The 19,782-nt window shown below is 40.2% G+C and overlaps 1 protein-coding gene across 18 annotated transcripts in view; it reads left to right on the forward strand.

Moving 5' to 3' along the window:
- Nucleotides 1–19,782, forward strand: part of SPAG9 (sperm associated antigen 9) — a 71,765-nt gene that overhangs the window by 21,802 nt on the left and 30,181 nt on the right. For 4 of the 18 annotated variants that reach the window (XM_033139160.1, XM_033139167.1, XM_033139162.1 and 1 more), the window contains exons 4-9: nucleotides 2,895–2,989; nucleotides 8,132–8,288; nucleotides 13,921–14,110; nucleotides 14,782–14,881; nucleotides 16,247–16,368; nucleotides 19,169–19,180. In XM_033139160.1, coding sequence (XP_032995051.1) covers nucleotides 2,895–2,989; nucleotides 8,132–8,288; nucleotides 13,921–14,110; nucleotides 14,782–14,881; nucleotides 16,247–16,368; nucleotides 19,169–19,180 — 676 coding nt within the window. Of the gene's footprint in view, nucleotides 1–2,613; nucleotides 2,628–2,894; nucleotides 2,990–3,547; nucleotides 4,011–8,131; nucleotides 8,289–13,920; nucleotides 14,111–14,781; nucleotides 14,882–16,246; nucleotides 16,369–19,168; nucleotides 19,181–19,782 lie in introns of those variants that run through there. The other 14 variants (XM_033139164.1, XM_033139169.1, XM_033139166.1 and 11 more) reach the window with 9 other exon arrangements.

A 19,782-nucleotide genomic window follows, 5' to 3' on the forward strand; every position in this document is an offset into this window, starting at 1 on the left:
GAAAGTAATCTTTATGCCTCCATAAATCTGAATTGTAATATATGACTCTATTCTGATATGGTTGGCTGTGTCTTCTAAAATCTGATATAAAATGGCATACATTTGGAGCCTTATTTGCCCCTACGGGTTCCCATTGTTGCGCCCGGTGAGAAAACATGGAAGCAGAAAACACCTGAGGCTTCTGGCTTCAGAGAGAGAAAGATTTTTTTTTCTGCATGCAGAGGTACTTGCGGTGTTCAGACATCCAAGCAAGTACAAAACTACTCAAATTTCAGACAGTTCTTATAGACAGTTCTCTGGCTCTCTTCCCACCCCAGAAAACTTCCTCTTGTCCATATAAGGAACATTTCCTGTTGTACATTTCCTGTTATACATATAAGGCAAAAGGACATATAAGGCAAAAGAACATTTAGGCAGAGTTGGTTCATGCGCACTCCAGCAAGGCCACCCTATCTCTTGACCTAGGCAACAGTTCCTCTCTGCAAGGACAGCTACAGTACTCTCTGTGTAAGGTCTACTGTTCTTATCTCCAGACACTTAGTAAGGCAAAGCTTGCCAGAGAGAAGTATAATGCAGATCAAAGTTCACAGCTTTACAGAGCAGTTTCATACAGAAAACCTTAAGAAGTTCTTTTATACTTAATACATTCACTGGACTAACAATACATTCAGGTGAATATATATAGGTTAGCTAATTAACCCCTTCCACATTGAAATTTTATTTATAATTCCTTTTAACTGTGCATCCGGTTGAACTCTCTTACATGCTTTATGGGCCACAAGTAAATCAATTTGTAAGCTGAAGAATGTTAAGTACCTGAATTTTTTTTAGACCCAGTAACAAATTGACTCAATACATTTTTTAAATCAGATATTTAAGAAGGTGGTACACATAGTTTCAATTGTGATATAATTATTTTTTATTGGAAGCAATCTTGTGGGAATATTTAGCAGAAAAGTGGAACATGAAGAAAATGAATAAATTAATCATTTGTATACTTGCCAGTCCTTAATGGGAAAAATAATGTTGTATCCAGTGCAGCCATTTTATTCCAGTGTAGATTTTGGTGACATGCAGTAAGAGGAAGGGAAACAGGTTTGGATATTGTCCTTAGTGTAAATAAATAGTATTTTAATGTTTTGAAGTTGGTTTATTTATTGATTGTTTGTAAGTCATGTTGGAAATAGTTTTTTATTTTAAAGGTGGAATATAAGTGATAAATTTTTAATTGTCATTATATTTCCAACTGTGTTTTAAAAAGAAAGAGTGGCCAGCTGTGTCCCATGTGTTTGAGGTGCAGAGTATTCACAAAACACTTAGACATTCAAATTGGCTGACGGTGCAAACAAGACCTCACAATTATCATCAGTATAACAATGTTAACATTTTTTAAAGCATTCCATTGGTAGTTATTAATGGTAAACATTATTTCTTCTGCTTCATTATTTGGGCACTAGTAATGCAGAACTAACAGCTTGCAGCTTAGAGCTTAATCTAAAATGGCCCCGAAGGCTGGAAAAAACAATCATGTGGCATATTGAGTGACCACAGTGTGATATTATTTGATGTGATGGTTTGTTCAGCTGTAAATAGTTGAAACCCAGAAGGATTCGTTTGCGCTGGTTATTAGTTCTGCTGTGGAGGGAATTGTATTAAAATGTTGCCTATTGAAAAAATTGTATTTTCATGTTAAGGTCATATGTTCCTTCAGAGAGACTGAGAGAATTTTTTTCTGTATGTTTTAATCTCAGAGATACTTTAGGTACCTCTTGTAAAGGTGCATCTGAATCTGTGGACATGTAACTTTTTTTCTCTGCATCTTCTTGTCCTCCATCATGGCCAGAAATGTTCAATGTTTCCCTTGTTCACCCCTTCTTAGCCACTTAGGGGAAACAACACGTTTAGAACACATCTTCGGAGAGGAGATTTTAAAAAAGCTTAACAAACCTCTTGAATTAAGTTACCTTACCTTGGAATTTGGACAGGTAGGGCACAATTTCAGACCCTTGTGGAATGGTAGTTAGTGCCTTTAATTCTCAGATTAAAAAGAAGTCCATGTGGTTGCTAGCATTCTAGGATGCTTTGAAGTACATTTCCTTGTGCTGAAAACTTTAAAGAGTACAACTGCGTGAACTGGGTCTGGAATCAGCCTAGTGTGACGGATTATGGAGCCACACAAAACCAACAGATTTTGGACGAGATGTGATGGAGGATAACATGGCAAGTTCAAGGGGAATAAAATCAGAAACTATTTGACATTTTACTCCTTCCTTATTGGTTTAAGATGTGATGCATCTAGGGGCCCCACTTCGGTATGGAGCAGGTTTCATATCTGCCCTGCTCTGCCCTTTGTACATGAAAGAAAGCATAGGAGTCGTGCTTGACTCTGCAGAAACCTGTGCATTTTGCAAAATACATGAAAAATATGTGTGCTGTGTGTTTTCTCAGTTTACTCTTGCATCTCTTCCACTCACTGGGCTCCTGTCTATTCTGTTAATTTGCACCTGGGTGAAAAACTATTGGTGTGTATTTGTATTGTGCTGCTCAGATTGCTGTTTGCATATGCTGGAATGGGGACCTTGGAATAATCAAGACAGTGTAAAAGATCAACGAATAGCCTTCTCAAGGTGTGTTGTCAAGGTGAAATTTCTGTGCATACTGGGAGGGAAAAATAACATTGCTGTAAAGAAGATATTTAATGGTAAAATGTTTTGATACTTGGGTTACTTTATAAACGGAATTAAGTTTCTGATCCAAAAAACAAAATACTCATAGTAGCTTAAGAGAAGGTTTATTCTTTGGGGCAGGTGGCGGAGGCATATATTTTATTTCCATTCTGCTTAAAAAGATATGAATAGTTTTCTAAAGTAACCCCCCCTCCTTCTTAATAACAGATGATTCATAATTACATGGAGCACTTGGAAAGAGCCAAACTTCATCAACTGACTGGGGGTGATCAACTAGAACCCATCATGCACAGTAGAACTAGGTAAGCTTTACTGATCTTTGGCTGAAGATAATTATTATATTTTATTTTAAACAGGTAGGTAGCCGTGTTGGTCTGCCATAGTCAAAACACATACCAAGAACAAACTTAGTTGGTCTCTAAGGTGCTACTGGAATGGATTTTTTTAATATTTTTTACTTTATTTTATCTTAACGACTTTGTTCTTTGTCTTCAAACATTAGGCTGAATGATGGGGTGGAATTATTCATTATTGCAGTATATGAGGGGTTATGGGAAGGGGCGAATAATGCTTTTGCTGTTGGGACACTTCAAGGCCTGGATTGGCTGTCTGCTAATATTTTAGGTTTAAGCTTGTACACATAGATCTGGTATGGCAAGCTGTCCCTCCTTTTCGTTTTCAAAACAAGACTGAAGCAGCAACAAAAAGATTAGCAATTAAAGGTTTTGAAATAATTGAATCGCGATTGTCTGGTGTGTACCTTCATGCACATTTCTGTGAGAGGGCGTCTCTGGTGGAAGCTTTGGGACTACATTATGTAGATGTCGGAGCCTCCCATCCAATGAACTGGAGCTGAGCAGCAGTGGTTTGAAGTAGTGGGGAGGAGAAAGAGGCGAGCAAGCTTGCTTGTATCTTTAGGTTGCTGCATAGATGCTGGGGAGAAGAGAAGCAGCTCCATGGTGGTTTTTTCTCCCGGTTAGGTGGGGGAGGAGAGTGAGGTGATGTCATTTTGCTTTGGAGCGGCTGCGGAAGAGAGTGGAAAGCTGCTGCCGATGGCATTGTTTTTGTGGCAGCAAGTGAATGACAGACACTCACTACAAAGATACTCCCTTGTCCCCTGCGTAGCCTTGGTTCTTGCAATTCACCATGCCAGCGCAGCGCCATGAGTCCTGGATGCATGCTGCTATTGGTGTTTGGCTTCGTTGGCGGGGCGGTGGTCATTAATTCAGCTATTTTAGTCTCTCTCTCTGTTTTGCTGCTTGTGCACTTTTCTATATCCACTGGCGTGCCAGCTCTGACGCAGAACTTACCAAGGATTCTCAGGTACCCTGAACTATGGAGCCCTCTGTCATTTTCGTTGTATTCTTTGTTCTCTTCTCTTGGGAAGGGGAGGCAGGAAGGAGATGGTGGGATGATGCTAATCTCATAAGTGTCTGTTTCAGGCAGAATTTAGTCTTGGTGTCTATAGGCTGTACAAAAAAAATCATAAAATGCCTGTTTTAAAATGTAAAAATTGGCTTCATTGTGCTTTCTTTGAGACTACAAAGTCAGTTGTGTTCTTGAAGGCTATTAGCCTTTCTCTTTTTATTGCTGAATCCTGTAAATGGCATAAAAGTGCTATGTGAATACATTGTGGACAAAGCTTGTATTCACTGTATTGTCAGGTGCTTGACTAATGCTGGGCAGCCTTGCTTCTGTGGTCGTTCAGGCCTTTCATTTATTCGGTCTGTGTTTTACTCCAGAGAATTCTGCAGAATCTGCTAGCGGATAGTCTGTGAAACTATTATACTGTAATAGCATCTTTGCCTCCTTTTGTAATTTGAATGCTGACAAGCTAAGGTGTAGAGTGAAGAAATGGGGTTTAAATATCTTTAATTAAAAGAGCAATAGCAAAACTCTTTTCATAGCAGATTGCAATTTGACCACTAATACGGCTTTCTGAAAACTTCGGTTACGTATTTAAAAGTATGCAATCCAATACTTGGATGTATCAGGGCAGAATTTGATTATGCTCAGTAAGCAAAAGTAAAAATCAAAGTACAACTTTTTACAATTTAGCAAACATTGTTTCTAACTTTCTTATGGCCAATATAATTAGGAGCATCCATACAACCTATTGTGGATAATTTTACCTTTGTTGTTACGTAAAAACAATGTTGTTATGTAAAGTGAGCTTCATCCATGTCTTTAAAACAGCATTGTGACCAAATAGGCATGTACTATATACATTGCTTTGCCTCTGGATTTTTAGATTCTGCTGGGGAGGAGTCACAGTGTAGGCTGTTTCTTGGTGGTCCCACATATTTCATGTTACCCCAAAAGTGCAGGGGTTGGACTAAGTGACTTTTGTGGTCCCTTCCAACTCAACAGTTCTATGATTCTAAGTGCAGGAAGGAATGATGAGGTGGAACACCACCAAGGGAATGCAATAATCCAATCTCATTGGAGTTAATTTCACATTGGCAGTAGAAGAAAATGTAAAGATTTATTCACAAGGATCTGTGTGGTTCTCTTGGTGTGTTATCTTCTAGTAACCTTTTAATACTTTGAATGCATATGTTTAGACATAATGCTAAACCAGGTTTTTAGATTATGGAGTTTGAAATATCATTCAAACCCTAAAGTGTAGTTAATATTTTCTGTGCACACTAGAATTAAACCAACTTCATTAACTATGGCGTGATGGTCATTGAATCGTAGAATTGTTGGTTTGCTTCTGCTAAACATAGCTAAGATTAACCACAATTTGTTCAGGTTCAGACAACATGGCAAGCTGCAGATAATTAAAAAGATGCAAAAGTTTCTAGACTCTTCACTGTAGGAGGAGGGGAAAGAAGGGAGCTTGCAAACCCAGGGAAAGGTTAGGCTCATTCTTGTAATTCTAAACTATGGTTTAGCATTACATCCAAACCAGCCATGTGTGTTTGTGTGTTCAATATTTTTCCTGTTGTTGAATATGGCTTATCTGCAAGTACTTTTTAAAGGTTTTGTAGTAAATAGAAAATTCAGATCATGTTAAGTTTGCCTAGAACTATAGAGAATTTGGCTGCAATCCCTCATAGCTGTAATTTTCAGTAGCTGACCGCTAACCTTTACTTGGTTTAGTGGATTAACAATGAATGTGTGACTTTGTATTGAATCAATGGTATGTTTTTAGATAATGGCATTTACAGAATAAAAAGAGCTCTTGATGTTCTTTCATGGCATGGCATGTGTATATAGGAAAATGCTGTGTGGGAGATAGCATTTAAGAAGTCCTTAGTATACTTGCTTATTTTGAGTATTTTTATTACAATATTTGGTTTGTAGAATTCAAATATTTATAAAACAATATTTATACTGCAGTAGAAAACATCAAGAGTAATTAGTTTTGGGAAGTAGTTAGTTTTGTAGCATGGTACAACAGGCAAGTCTTTACAAGGTCATTCTGGTTTCTACATCTTTAGCAGATGCTAGTCTTTGCATCTTGAATCTTTTCTCTCTTTGAAAAACATGAAAATTAATGTTAAAAGTAGTTGAAAAGTTCCCTGACCTCAGAGCTTCTTTTAATTTTTAAAAAAAATTTTTGACATGCACAATAAGAAGATAATTGGTTAGCATGATCAATAATCTCAAATGTATGTGTTCTGGTCCCTTTTTTTTTAAGAGCCCACTTAAAAAAAAAGTAAAAAATGCATGGCAGCAATTGGCATTCTAACACTCCCTGTGTGTAAACGAGTTGACTTCATTCTGAACCCAGAAGGAGGGAGAATTCCCACCTCCTCATCCAGAAATCTGTGGTCACCCATTTTTGACCCTAAAATGGAGCGTAGTGAAACTTTATCAAAATAATTTGAAGAAGGCATCAATAACACAGGGTTAAGTGGAGCTTCTTCCCCTCACTCATGTGCTTTTTACAAATGTAAGAATACTAAATAAGCTACTTGAATGGACTCCAAATGATTTCTAACACTCATAGCAAAAAGTCTGGTCAGTTGTGCCACAATTCCTACAGAATAGTTACATTGACAGGCTTTGCAGTGCAGTGACCTTTACTGCTGTGGTGATTTGATACCTGCTTCAGTAATTCATCCATACATAGTAGAAAAATAAACCCGTCACTCAACCAAAACCCTCTTATGATAGCTTGCACAGTTACAAAATTGGACAGATTGGCAGACAGTAAAGTCACATAAACAAGAATTTCCCTAATTATCTCTCCTTTGTTTCTGTTCCAGTAAATTAAAGTTTAAATAAAAGCTTCTATTGGCCAGTTAACCAAGATGTGTTTTATCATTTCTTCATTGCCAAGCTTAGTAATGATGCTAAATAGGTATTGCTTCTCCATAGCACCAATTCTGTGTGAGTTGTATAGAGGAGGGTGAACTGCATCATGCTAGGGATAGATTTTTCCACTGGGGAGGAATATGAAGAGACCCCTTGTATTATAAGACGGGAAGATGTTTGTACTGTCAAAGTAAACCCTTGGATCATATGTACAAACCAGTATTGAAATAAGGAGTGTTGCTTCAGTTTAGCACTGGGGATTTCCACTTTTGGAAATTTGTGTCCAAAAAGAGCCCTTAATTGTTCCTGCATTGGTTGAAAGACCAGATATTTTCTTCTTCTTGGATTACTCTGCCTAACTAGACACTTTTTAGAAGTTTTAACACTCTCCTAACAAAACAGCATTGGATAGAAACCTGCACTCTTGCTGTTTATATATGGATGATAGTGTACATGGTTCATATTTAATCACTTGTTCAGTTTCATTTTTGTTTTCCTTCTGGGAGTTTTCTGTCCCCAGTTCATTATCCCAGTCTAAGCTGAATCTGTTTGAGACCCAGGTATTTTGCATTATCTTGTTAATCAGACCCGAATGCTTTTATTCTGTTATCTTTCAAAATCTGCTGTTTTCAAATCCGATGTCGGGCTCTTCTACATGCTGCCATACATTTGAAGTATGTCTTTGCCCACATTGTTTTGCGGATGCTTGCAAATTTTAAGCCCCACCTCCACAGCACTGGTGTAAGCTAAAGCTTTGTTGTCATAGCTACTGACAGTCAATTTAATTATAGTAAAAAATCATTACAAACAGCACCCTGCAAAATGAGTGACTATAATCTAATACTTACATGTAGAAACTTGTGAGAGAACAGTTATCTGAAATGTACTTTGAAATTGTTAATTATTCTTAACTCTTTTATTTCTAATCTTCAGTTTCATAAAGTATCGAAGTGGCTTACAACATACAAAATATAATAAAACCACTCCATAAATATCCATTTAGCATAATTAAAAAGTCAATAAAACATCAATAGATAGCAGTTGGTTAAAAAGAGAAATTAATATTGTGAAGGCCTGGTTACAGTAACCAGTAGCTTTCACTACTTCTGCTGAGATTCAAAGGTCTGTTCAGTGTAAGAAACGAAAGCAAATACAGTAACTTGGTTTTTCCTTCCCAGCAGAAAGGAACCTCCCATATCATTGGGCATCTTCCCGCTGCCTCCAGGAGATGCACTTCTCACACCTGATAATCACAGAGGAACAGTGGAAACTCCTGGGTCAGATAATTGGAAGTTCCGTGAACTAAGTCAGCCTCGCTCCCGCACCAGTTTAAAGGTGACCTAGTGCTTTTATTTTTCCCATCTGGTGAGGTTTTAATAATATGTTTCCTATGATGCATTGTGCCTGGTTGAAACCTAAACCCCAAACTATCTTTCTTTAGTTCTTAATCTTCTTAAAATGAGAGTCTTTCCAGGTGAGTTGAAGGTGAGTCTTTTTTTCCTGTTGTATGTTTTGATGAATGGGTCTCAGGTTGCACTGGACTATGGGGGAAGACCAGGATCTCAATTCTGGTTTTCCAGATACACCACACCCCTTTTCATCAGTTTTCTAGTTGGGTAGAGTGCCTTTTCTAACTCCTCCATTTCTTGTCTCTCTGAATTAACTAATATTTCAAGCTACAGTTTTCTTTTAGATGGGTTGGGGTTATGTGTTAGGTTTTTTCAACTACACTATACTGTTCAGATAACTTTGCACAATGTCTGTAATCTTTAGAAGTATTTAAGATATCCTGGATTGTACAGTATCCACCTAGCAGGCATTTGTTAAGCTCTGAAGTGGTTTACTAAAATCCACTGAGTACAAGTTGGAAGTCATTTCCATTTAAGTTCCTTAAAATTCTTTAGGCAGTTCAATATCGAAATCTTTAATCAGTTGTTACATCCTGGGGTTGATTATCCAGCAACCATAATGTGATGTTCCTTGATCATTCTTCCATGTCTCAGTACAGCTAGGTGGATTATGTACAAGTCAAATTGTCTGGTTAAGGGACATTTTTTGCACTCTTGGGACACTGTGAAACTGTATTCTGAAATGCAGTGAAACTAAAGTACTATAAAGTAAACTGAGAAAAACAATGTCTCTGAACTTGTGCCTGATGCTTATTATTTCATCATGTGTGCCCTTTGACACAGCTCTAAAGCCCCTAGTTCAGGGGTGGGCAACCTAAGGCCCATGGGCCGGATGCGGTCCAATCACCTTCTGAATCCAGCCTGCGGACGGTCCGGGAATCAGCGTGTTTTTACATGAGTAGAATGTGTCCTTTTATTTAAAATGCATCTCTGGGTTATTTGTAGGGCATAGGAATTCGTTCACCCCCCCGCCCCAAATATATATATATATAGTCTGGCCCACCACATGGTCTGAGGGACGGTCGACCGGCCCACAGCTGAAAAAGGTTGCTGACCCCTGCCCTACTTGCGCCATGATTTGTGCCAGTACATCTCTCTTAGATCCTATGTATGAAGCCCATAGGAGGCCTTAGATGAGTTGCATCCATATAGAGTGTGTCCCTATCCTTTCACAGTTGTAAAGTGGATTGTACACGTGAGTGTGGAAGGTAACTTTGAACCACATGGCTAAGAATAGGTAAAGGTAAAGGACTCCTGGATGGCTAAGTCTGTCAAAGGCGACTATGGGGTTGCTTTCAGGCAGAGGGAGCCAGCGTTTGTCTACAGACAGTTTTCCGTGTCATGTGGCCAGGATGACTAAACCGCTTCTGGTGCTGCGGAACACTGTGACGGAAACCAAAGCGCACGGAAACACCGTTCATCTTTCCACCACAGCGGTACCTATTTATCTACTTGCACTGGCGTGCTTTTGAATTGCTAGGTTGGCAGGAGCTAGCAACGGGAGCTCACCCCATTGCAGGGATTCAAACCACCAACCTTCTGATCGGCAAGCCCAAGAGACTCAGTAGTTTAGACCACAGCGCTACCCGCAAAGAATATTGCACATTTAATGTGGGATAGATACTGAAAGGCAGTTGTCAAGAATGTACAGGGTATACGGTTGGATTACAGAAGACAAAACTCTTGTAACCCGCTTTGTAAACACTTCAGGCTAAATTACTTGCTTGGGGGGACTCCGTCCTAACCAATTAGCAAAACCAGTTCTCGGGAAGAGCAAAACTTGCTAAGTTATTTGTCTATTCTACACTATACTCCATTCTGTTTGTTTTTTTGCCCTGCTCTTTCCTGAAAGACACCAGGGTCGTCTTCCTGCTTCTTGCCCTGCCTGAGATTGGTTAGGGTGAAAAATGATTACGGTGTAAACACATAATGCCAAGTTATAGTTAATTTTAACCATGGTTTGTTGAATATACCATGAATCATAGAAGCAAATAAACTACAGCTTGTTTCTCCCAAGCTTGATTTGTTTTTCCTTGTGCTCTTGCCTCATACCTTTATAGCTGGACATATTTCTGAGGTGGGGTGGCCAAATAAACCATGGTTAAGCAAGAATGCCAGGTTCAGACATAACACCAAACTGTAATTAAAATGAACCACACTTTGTAAGCAAACAGCAAACCATAGCATCACATTGTGGCTTGTTGCCAGAAAACAAAAATGGTTAGTGTTCACACTTTGGCTAAATAGGCAATGGTTTTGCATTATGTGCTCAAGTCCCTTGGCTAGTCCAGTGAGCTTCGCTACCAAGTCGGGATTTGAACCCAGATTTTTCACTATTCTAAGTTTGATATTCTTGGTGGTAGTCAACTAAGGTATACTCTGGGTAGACCAACTGATATTAATGAACCTAGCTTAGCCATATCAATTAATATCAATGAGTCTAAGTAAATCTTGGTTGAATGTCAGCCCCTATTTGCTGATATACCCGCTGTTTGCCTATGACTGTGCCTCCTGCCTCAGATGAATAGAGGAAGGGGAGGGGAGGAGGAGAACACAGGATTTTTGAGGCCAGAATAGATGTTACAACACTTAAAATCATAATGAGAAAGTAAGGAAAAATAAATTAACACCCGCAGTCAGTTTTGGATGAAGCATTAGCTAATGTTTGCCCAGACAGTTGGATAATTCAAGTGCAGGAGCAGAAATGCAGCAGTTGCAGTAGATCAGTAGAATTCTAATTATGAAACTGGGCTAATCTGTTTCTCTGTTAAACTATTCAAACTAAGCTCTGAGGTTTTCCTTTGCCCCCTTCTGTTGGCAGTTGGGCCATTTGTTGTGAGCTTTTTGTCTGCTAAGGTCAGTGGTCTGTGTGCTGCATTCTTTCCTGGATGCAGCTGGAATACAGACGTTGGGAAACGTTTAAACAAAAGTCAAGTTTTTATTCCGCTTGAGTGCGGAGCTTTGTGGATGCACTTGGTTACGACTGCAGTTTCCTCTCCATGAGTGATTAGGCTAAATTATTGAGGAGTGTTGGAACTGTGTGGCTTTTTTTGGAAGAGTGGGTGAGATCCGAGAAATTAGGAGAGGAGAAGGGCAGTTGTCTTAAATAGTGTACAGTATTTAAAAATGTTCTACGAGTTTCTGGCTGGGGCAGGCTGTGAAGGCATGTTACTAGGCTTGACCATTATCATTTGGTATGCCCTGGACTGGGAGGCACAACATGATGGAGATGCTCATCAGTTTCCAGCATGGAGTTATCTGATCTGCAGGAGAGAGTGAGGAGCACTGGCTCGGGGCTGAGTGGTTGCAGTCCTAGACCAGAACCTAGTAATTTTCTCAGCCAGTTCAGAGTGAGACATTGTGGCAATGCATATATAGTTTATATTTAGAGCTCTCATTTTATTTTAACATTTAATCACTTGAGTTTGGTCTTTAATATGGTTTAGATAATTTCCTTGAAATAGGATGGAAAATCCATCCATATAAATACATGCTGCTATCAATTCACTACATTTCCCCCAGGAGGTAGTATTTATTAAGGTTTAATGATTAAAGTGGTCTTTAAGTATCTCTGCTTCATACTGATGTGCTTACTACCAAAATGCACTTACTAGAGCGTAAGCTCAATTTAACATAGTGGGACTGACTTCTGAGTATAGTGGTACCTCAGGTTACAGGTGCTTCAGGTTACAGATTCCGCTAACCCGGATGTAGTACCTTGGGTTAAGAACTTTACCTCAGGATGAGAACAGATATCGTGCGGCGGTGGCAGGAGCCCCCTTTAGCTAAAGTGGTACCTCAGGTTAAGAACAGTTTCATGTTAAGAACGGACCTCCAGAATGAATTAAGTTCTTAACCCGAGGTACCACTGTACACACAAGGTTGTACTGTCAACCATCGATTTTGTCTCCTCGTAAGCAATTTTGCAAGAAATGTTGCCTCCTTCCACAAAGGCATGGAAGTACAAGCTTCTCCTTGAGTGGGTTTATTACAGGCTGGACCAGGGAAGATACTTTATGACAAAACTAGAAGGATATAAACCCAAAGATGTCTGCAGTCTCGGAATTGTCAAGCTTAAGCTAGAAGGATAGTTATGCTGTGGGCAAAAACACTTTGCTAAAGGGACAGAATTCACGTGGCCCGAATCTGGAAGCTGAAAGAAGTGTTAAGAGGGCAGGTCAAGTGCCAAGGAAATGGGGGGTGGGGGTTGGAGAAAGAAAGGCAGTCTGCTGGCAGGAGCAAGGGGAAAAACAGGTGTGATTCAGAGAACAACCTATGATGGTGGTTGCAATGATGGAAGAGTGAAGCAGAATGCTTGGATAGGACCTAGGTTAGGTGTTGGTGAATCTGGTACTTCTGGGCAAGGCCAAAGAGCTATGGTAGAATTGTTCACCAGGTCCCAGAATTGCCCTGATGCTTCAAGATTGCTGCTGGCAAAAGTGCTTCATTGTACAGGATTTTTATTCAAGGTGAGGCACTGATATTTGCATCTGCCATATTTAGTATCTTTGTCTCAGAGGAATGTGCTACCACTGATGTTCTTCCCTCTTATCAGTTTCTTGGCAGACACCCAAGCTTGGATCAGAATTATGTCAATTTGCTAAGTACCGGTATTTTATCATCTGAAGTTGGGACCATACTATATATAATGATACAGAAAACTAGTGCTTTAAGCAAGAGTCTGTCCCATTCATATGTAAAGCAGGGGATACAATTTAAATCTCAAAAGGGGAATAGGCAAGGAGTTGCTTGACCCTTCACCTTTCACGTATCTGACCTTGGAGAAGTGTCGTGAGAGGATTCTTGACATAACATTGAAATTGAGATTTTCTCTTTTTGTCATGTGCCACTATAAATGGATCTGCTGAAATACCACTCTGATGTACTTCTTTATGCAAATGCTAAGCAAGTGTTCTGTAAAGCTTTGAAATTTAATGCTGGATTGCCCAGTGTTGCGTTTGTAGTTTCAGTCTGTTTCAACAATATAGTTGTAACCCGTTATTTTGCAGTATGAAAGAGGATCACAAGGACTTGTGTAGGCAAAATGTCTCTTAAATTCAGCTATGTTTTCTGCTTGTAGTACATTTAGTTCTTACATTAGTTCCTGGAAAAAATACGTTTTCTGAGCCATTGAGAATGATCTTGGAACTTTCCATGGCACAGTTTGCTCAATTGAATACTAAGAAGAAGCAGTACAATTTCTGTGTTGACCATTATTTGTTTACCTAACATATAGAACAAAACACCTTGCAACAACAACAATAATAAAAACAAATAAATCAGACTAAAATTCATTGTCAAAAAGCATTTAAATCACAAGTATAGAAACAGCAGAGCCAGTATAAACAGTATCAAATTTTTAAAAAGGAGATATTGAATACTATTACAACCGTGGGAGAATAGGACTGATTTTTCCTCACTTCTGAAAGATAACTAAGATGGTGTTATGCAGACATGTCTAGGAGGAGAACTGGCTCCAACCAGTCTAGTATCCATTCGGTGACTGGGAATGTTATCATATAAATTCTGTAATTACTTTGAATTTCTCTATACTTTAGGATGAACTTTCTGATGTTAGCCAAGCAGGTTCCAAATGTACTACGCCAGTCTTAACTGCTGCTTCAGATGTGCTTGCGCCTGCTGAATCTCCCTCGAAAGAACACAAGGAAGGGCTTGAGAAGGACTCCGATATAGGGAACAAGAACATTGAAGTGCAAGTAGCCCAAGAAACAAGAAGTGTGTCTATTGGTAAGTTCCTAGAATGGATTGTGTGGCTGGAGCCAATACTATGCGCAGTTTAAAGCTGAATTTTTTTCTGTCTTACGTGTAAATATGTGTGCGTACTAAGTTCCAGAAGAATAGTTATTCCTCTAAATATTAGAGGAACGCGTGATGTTCTTGATTAATATTTAGGAAATGTGGTGTTCTTGTGTGATCAGGTACAAGTATGTTTTGGTGTGGTTATCACACTGGGGGTGGGGACAAAATTGTTTGTGGCTTCCAAATCCATTGTATGATCTATGAAGTATAAATATTCATGCCTCCTTTATGTACTTAAAATAAGTTAATAAAATGTATTTAGAACAAATTAATAAAATGTTAAAGATCTAGAAACTGGGAAAAATACTACTGGTATTTCTTTTATGGAAATGTGTTTTGTGCAGAAAGTGTCTTTGTGAAGTCACCCTTGCGGTAAAAAATTATTGTAACTTTTAAGGGGCAATGGAGTGGCCATTTAACTTGTTGCCAGTGTAATTTTATAGTTCAGCCATGAATCTCTCTGGTCTTTGGCATAATTTAGCCATTGCTTCATTGGGTTGCTGTGAAATTAAAATACAATACATAGTAGTTCCCTTAAGCTCTTGGGATAGGATGAAAAAGAAATGGGAATAAATAGTTACTTCTGCTCTGTTCCCCAGGTTCTAATGAAAATGAAGACAAATCTGAAGTTCAGGCAATCATCGAATCCACTCCAGAGCTGGATATGGATAAAGACCTTAGTGGATATAAAGGTTCAAGGTATTTTGCTGAACACTTCTCATCAGTAAAGAACTTGGGGTGGGATAATGTAAAGGGGAGGGTTCAGCTAAGTTGTTGCATGTGTGGAAGAGGTCTATTCATACAATGGGCCTTTCCCCCATCCTCCTGTGCACCCCGTACCCCCTAGGCCTGCTCTGCATGGCTGGGGGAACCCTCCAGAACAGGGTTAAGTGAAGGCGGGGGTGGGAGGAAGTCCCATTGCGCAGCAGACCTTGTTGCCTGCATGCATACCCCACTTAATGCTACTGTATGTTGAATTCCACCTATAAGCTCCAACAGTCTTGGTGGGCAAGTGCCAGGATCCGGAGGACCCATAAGTGGCCCATGTTGCTTAGGACGCTTGGGAATGTCTGAAGCAATACAGTTGTCCACTGTGCTGCTGTTCTGCTTTTGCCTGCCTGCCTGCCTGCCCAGTGCAAAGGGTCCTGATCAGCCGAGAAGATCAGAGCAGTGTGTTATGCAGCAGTCATTGCCCTTTTACTCAGGGTCTTCCAGGAGAGCTAAGGACAGTGTGTGAGAGAGCAGTGGCGAAGCTGCATGCTCCGCTATGGGGGGCGGAGAGCAGGCGGGGGCGTGGGGTGTGATGTGTGTTCTGGAGGTGTGGCGCCCAGCATGCGGGGGTGGGGTGGGGTGGGGTGCAGCACCCTACTGGAATAGTGGGGTGGGCGTGATGGCACCCTACTGGAATAGTGGTGCTGAGGGCAGTCCGCGCCCTCCGCACCCCCATTCCTCCGCCAGTGTGAGACAGTCTTGTGCTGCTTCTGATCTGCCTAAGTGCTCTAGAATGCCAGGGCAGAGGACTCTTGGAGTGAGAAGTTAAGGAGGACTGAGCTCCTACTGGTGCCATGGGGAGGTGGGCCAGTCAAGTGGATGAGAGGAGGAGTAACCCAGGTGACTAGCTGTGCATTTGGGGGAAGTGGGGAGGAAGCATTACCTTGACATGTGTGCCTTATGTCTCTGCCCATTGACAGTTAAGAGCACCCACTGGTAGGTTTCTAGCACATAATTCTAGAGCCACACATGACTGTAATGCCTTATATTGGCAGTTGCCAATGTGGTGCCCTCCAGATGTTGTTGGACTGCAACTCCCATCATCCTGAATTGTTGGCCGTGCAACTGAGGGTGATGTATGTTGTAGTCCAACAAAATCTGGAGGACAACACATTGGCTACTGCTGCTTATTGTGGCGTTAGCTTTTATGGGCTAGAACCCACGTTTTCAGACGCATGAAGTGATTTAGAAGACCATGTGCCCGCACACATTGACACTCATTTGTGTGTGCACATTTACATATTTTTAAAACTTTTATTCTCCTGACTTTTAAATTCCAATTGTGTTTTGCAGCACACCTACCAAAGGCATAGAGAACAAAGCATTTGATCGTAATACAGAATCACTGTTCGAAGAACTATCTTCTGCTGGCACTGGTCTGATAGGGGATGTGGATGAAGGAGCAGACCTACTGGGTAAGTGGGTATTCTAAAATAAAAAAATAAAAATCCTGTTGATTTCCATCCATTTCTTCAGCTTAAGAACTGTGAAGGTAATTGTTCTGTGAGAGTTGAGGAATGAAGTTGTTGAGAAAAGTATTCATGTTCAGTACTTAGTTTTAACTAAGTTTCTTCTATGCATAAAATGCTTATTAATTAAAAATAGATAAATGGTGAAGTTGAAAACATTCAGCCTCCTAGCATGAGGTCTCAAATTTTACAGAAGGGAGTCTTTTGATTTATTCAGATCTCTGTTATACTGCAGTCCTAGGTTGCACTCAGAAGTAAGTTCCATTGAGACCCTGATAGGTTTGGGTAAGGTTTCAGGGCAGGTGTAGTAGCTACTCACCAGGTGAGAAGGAAGTCATGTGACATGGGGAGAATATATGAAACAACCCTTAGAACCATCAGCCTGTGCATATTATTATATGCAGAGGCATAAGACTACCCAAATATTAAGCAAATCTAGCATTTGCTCTGAGATTTTAAGGACTGGTGAAATAACCAGTTTAATTTGGTAAACAGCAAGCTGAAAATAGAGCCCTCATTGGCTGCTGCTGTCTCTTTCGGTCATCAGCATACAAGGACAGGAGGGGCCTCATTTCTGAAATACGGTCACCCTCCATTCTTTCATAATGCAGAGGTCCCTCTAGATACCCTTTCTAAGGACCCCCATCCAGATCCATTTCAGCCTACATGGTTTTTCCAGATTGGAACTTCTCCACCAGCTATAGTTAAAGGAGATGAGCCCAGTTCCACAGTCAGTTCTGTTAAAGAACATGAGAAAATCCCCATTAGAAGGATTGCTAAACCTACGTAAATAAACCTAGCACTGCGTAAATAAACCTAGCACTGCTTAAACTTGTCAATTCCAATTTGGTACAAATCAAGGCCCAATAGCAGTTTGGTGGGCTGGTTTTTGCAGGCTGTCAGCAGATGTCAGCAGTGTCAAACATTGGCATCATATGGAATCAGTAAGACAGGTGCCTCTGTAGCAGCCCTATGCTCCTCTGTAAGAGGGACAACTTTTGTAATGTACACTATTTCCCCAAGCAGAAGATTTTCTACTTTTGGTCTCAAAGAAGACCAAAGACTGGAGGCCCATTTAAAATGAGAATAAAAATTCTGTATTGCTAAATATTATTTTGTACAGTGAGCCTCAGATCCTAGCTACCTGTCGGCACAATAAAAGCTGAGGGCTTAGTTACTGAGTGGAAGAACTCAAGCTGAATGGGATTCGCCTGCTTCCAGAAAAGTCTCTAGAGGGTCAGTGGCCCCTTCTGAAGAGCATGTGATGAGGAGTGATGGGCTGCGGTGGGAAGAGGGAACTGCCCAAAATCAGCTGTAGGCCAAGTTTGCAAAATGTCATATTTGCAGAGCTACAAGCGAGACCTCGAATGCAGATTAAATTCAGCAAATGGAATGGTAGTCTATAAGTACTTACAGAAGGAAACAATGTTGACAAGGGAGTGTTTCCAGCTGATCAGGAAGAAAAATAGACAACTACCCAGTTGTGTCACATCTCTGGGATGGTTGCCATGACTTTGTGTGAAAATGTCAGAAAGTTGGGCTGGTTACAGCTAGAATTGTTCAGGTTAGCCAGAATCCTCACTTCCTTTTAGTGTACATGCCTGAACTGTGTAAGCCAAGCACAGACATTAAAGGGCCAGGTGGATGAGCTCAGCAGCCATGCTCCACCTGATAGAGCACATATGTGTGCCTTCTCAATACCACACACTCCAGGTTCTGTTGAGCAATTGAGGTAGGCCAATATCACTTGGCAGCTGTGGCTAGTGGGATTGCTCTTTTGTCTGCTTCCCTATGCGCACCTTCATTTCTATGCTATATTCAGCACAGCACGGTATATGCCAGGCACCGCTGCAGTCACAGGAATGAAAATAAAGGTTTCAGTAGTAGTTCTGCTCTTTCTGGAGTTGAGCAGGAAACATTCCCCGTTCCTGGCATAGCCCAGGCGCCTATAACCCTAGTTACAAAACTCTACATATAGCCTCGGCTAGAATTATGCATTTCAACAGATTGTGGTGCAGATACTCAAGTACATTTTATTTTGTTTGTAGTGGGTAATATAAATTTCATTCATCTATTTCAAACAGCATTTATGATTTGACTTTATTTAAATTTTTTTTAAAAAAAACCATTACAAGTATTTGGCTTTCGAATAGGGGGTGGGGTCACACATGTAGCTTGATGAATAGCATCAGTCTTCTCCATTCATTGTCTTCTGAAATTAAGTTGGCTGATTTGAATGAATATACAATGGACAGCATTAACTAGTGAAATGGAGAGTATTGACTCTACTGATGTCCTTTTAGTAGGTTTATTAATGAGTTGCTTTTAAAGCTCTTGATGTCTGTTTTAAGAGAGGATTGCAAACACAACTCGCATAGCCGGGATTAGGGATGAGGAACCTGCTACCCTTTTGCTGTTGGTGGAACACAGTTTCCATCACACCTGACCTTTGGCCATCATGGCTGGATGGGAATAGAATCCAACATTTGAAGGGTAGGAGGATCCCAGATCTTCTAGGTTTTGAAGGGAAACGACTAAATGCGGCACAATAATCCTAATGTGTTTATACAGAAGTCCTACTGAGTTCAGTGGGACTCAATTTGAAGTAAGTGTGCATTTTGTATGAAATGCCTTGTTTTGTAGCGTGATGTGCAATATATCTGCTGTTTGACTTATGGAGCATGGTCCCACAATGTTAGTTTACATGGGATTCTCCAATTTTCTTTCTCTTGGGCTGCATACCCAGGGGAATATTCTGGTGTGTATGTTTTTTATATTTTTGAAAGTGATTGTTTTGAAATTCAATATTCTTGGCTGCTATCATAATATATGTTGTTATTTTGGTTTTTATCCTGCTTGGTATCTTCCCCCCTCCAACCATTTTGTTTGATAATCGTTTCTCTGTTAGGGACACCAGCAGTTAAAAGTGTAGTGCAAATAACTCAAGTTTATCTCTACGAACAGTACTTTTTGAAATCCTCTAAAAACTCAAACTTCAGCCACTGTTGAAGAAAAGACCCATTATTTTCTACAGATATAGTCAGATACTGGCCCAAGTTCTGTCTTGTGAAACCACCCAAACATGGAGAAGCAGTTGGAAATAAGAACAGGGTTTGAAGTATTTTGTATTCTCATTTTGTATCCTCCCTGGGATCTTGGGATGAAGGGCAGTGTAAACAAACAAACAAACCTTCTGAAACCATCATGACTGTTTGCTGATCACTGAGTACAGGGTCCACTTTTTATGTATTTAAAACACAAGCACATGTCAAACGTATTGTCGGATGTAAATTGAAGAGCTGGCTAGTTGGAGGGCATGAAGAATGCATTGTGAAGCTGCTATCCTGGCAGAATGAGGGC

The sequence above is a fragment of the Lacerta agilis genome, chromosome 2 (genome assembly GCF_009819535.1).
Source record: "Lacerta agilis isolate rLacAgi1 chromosome 2, rLacAgi1.pri, whole genome shotgun sequence".
NCBI classification, from domain to species: domain Eukaryota; kingdom Metazoa; phylum Chordata; class Lepidosauria; order Squamata; family Lacertidae; genus Lacerta; species Lacerta agilis.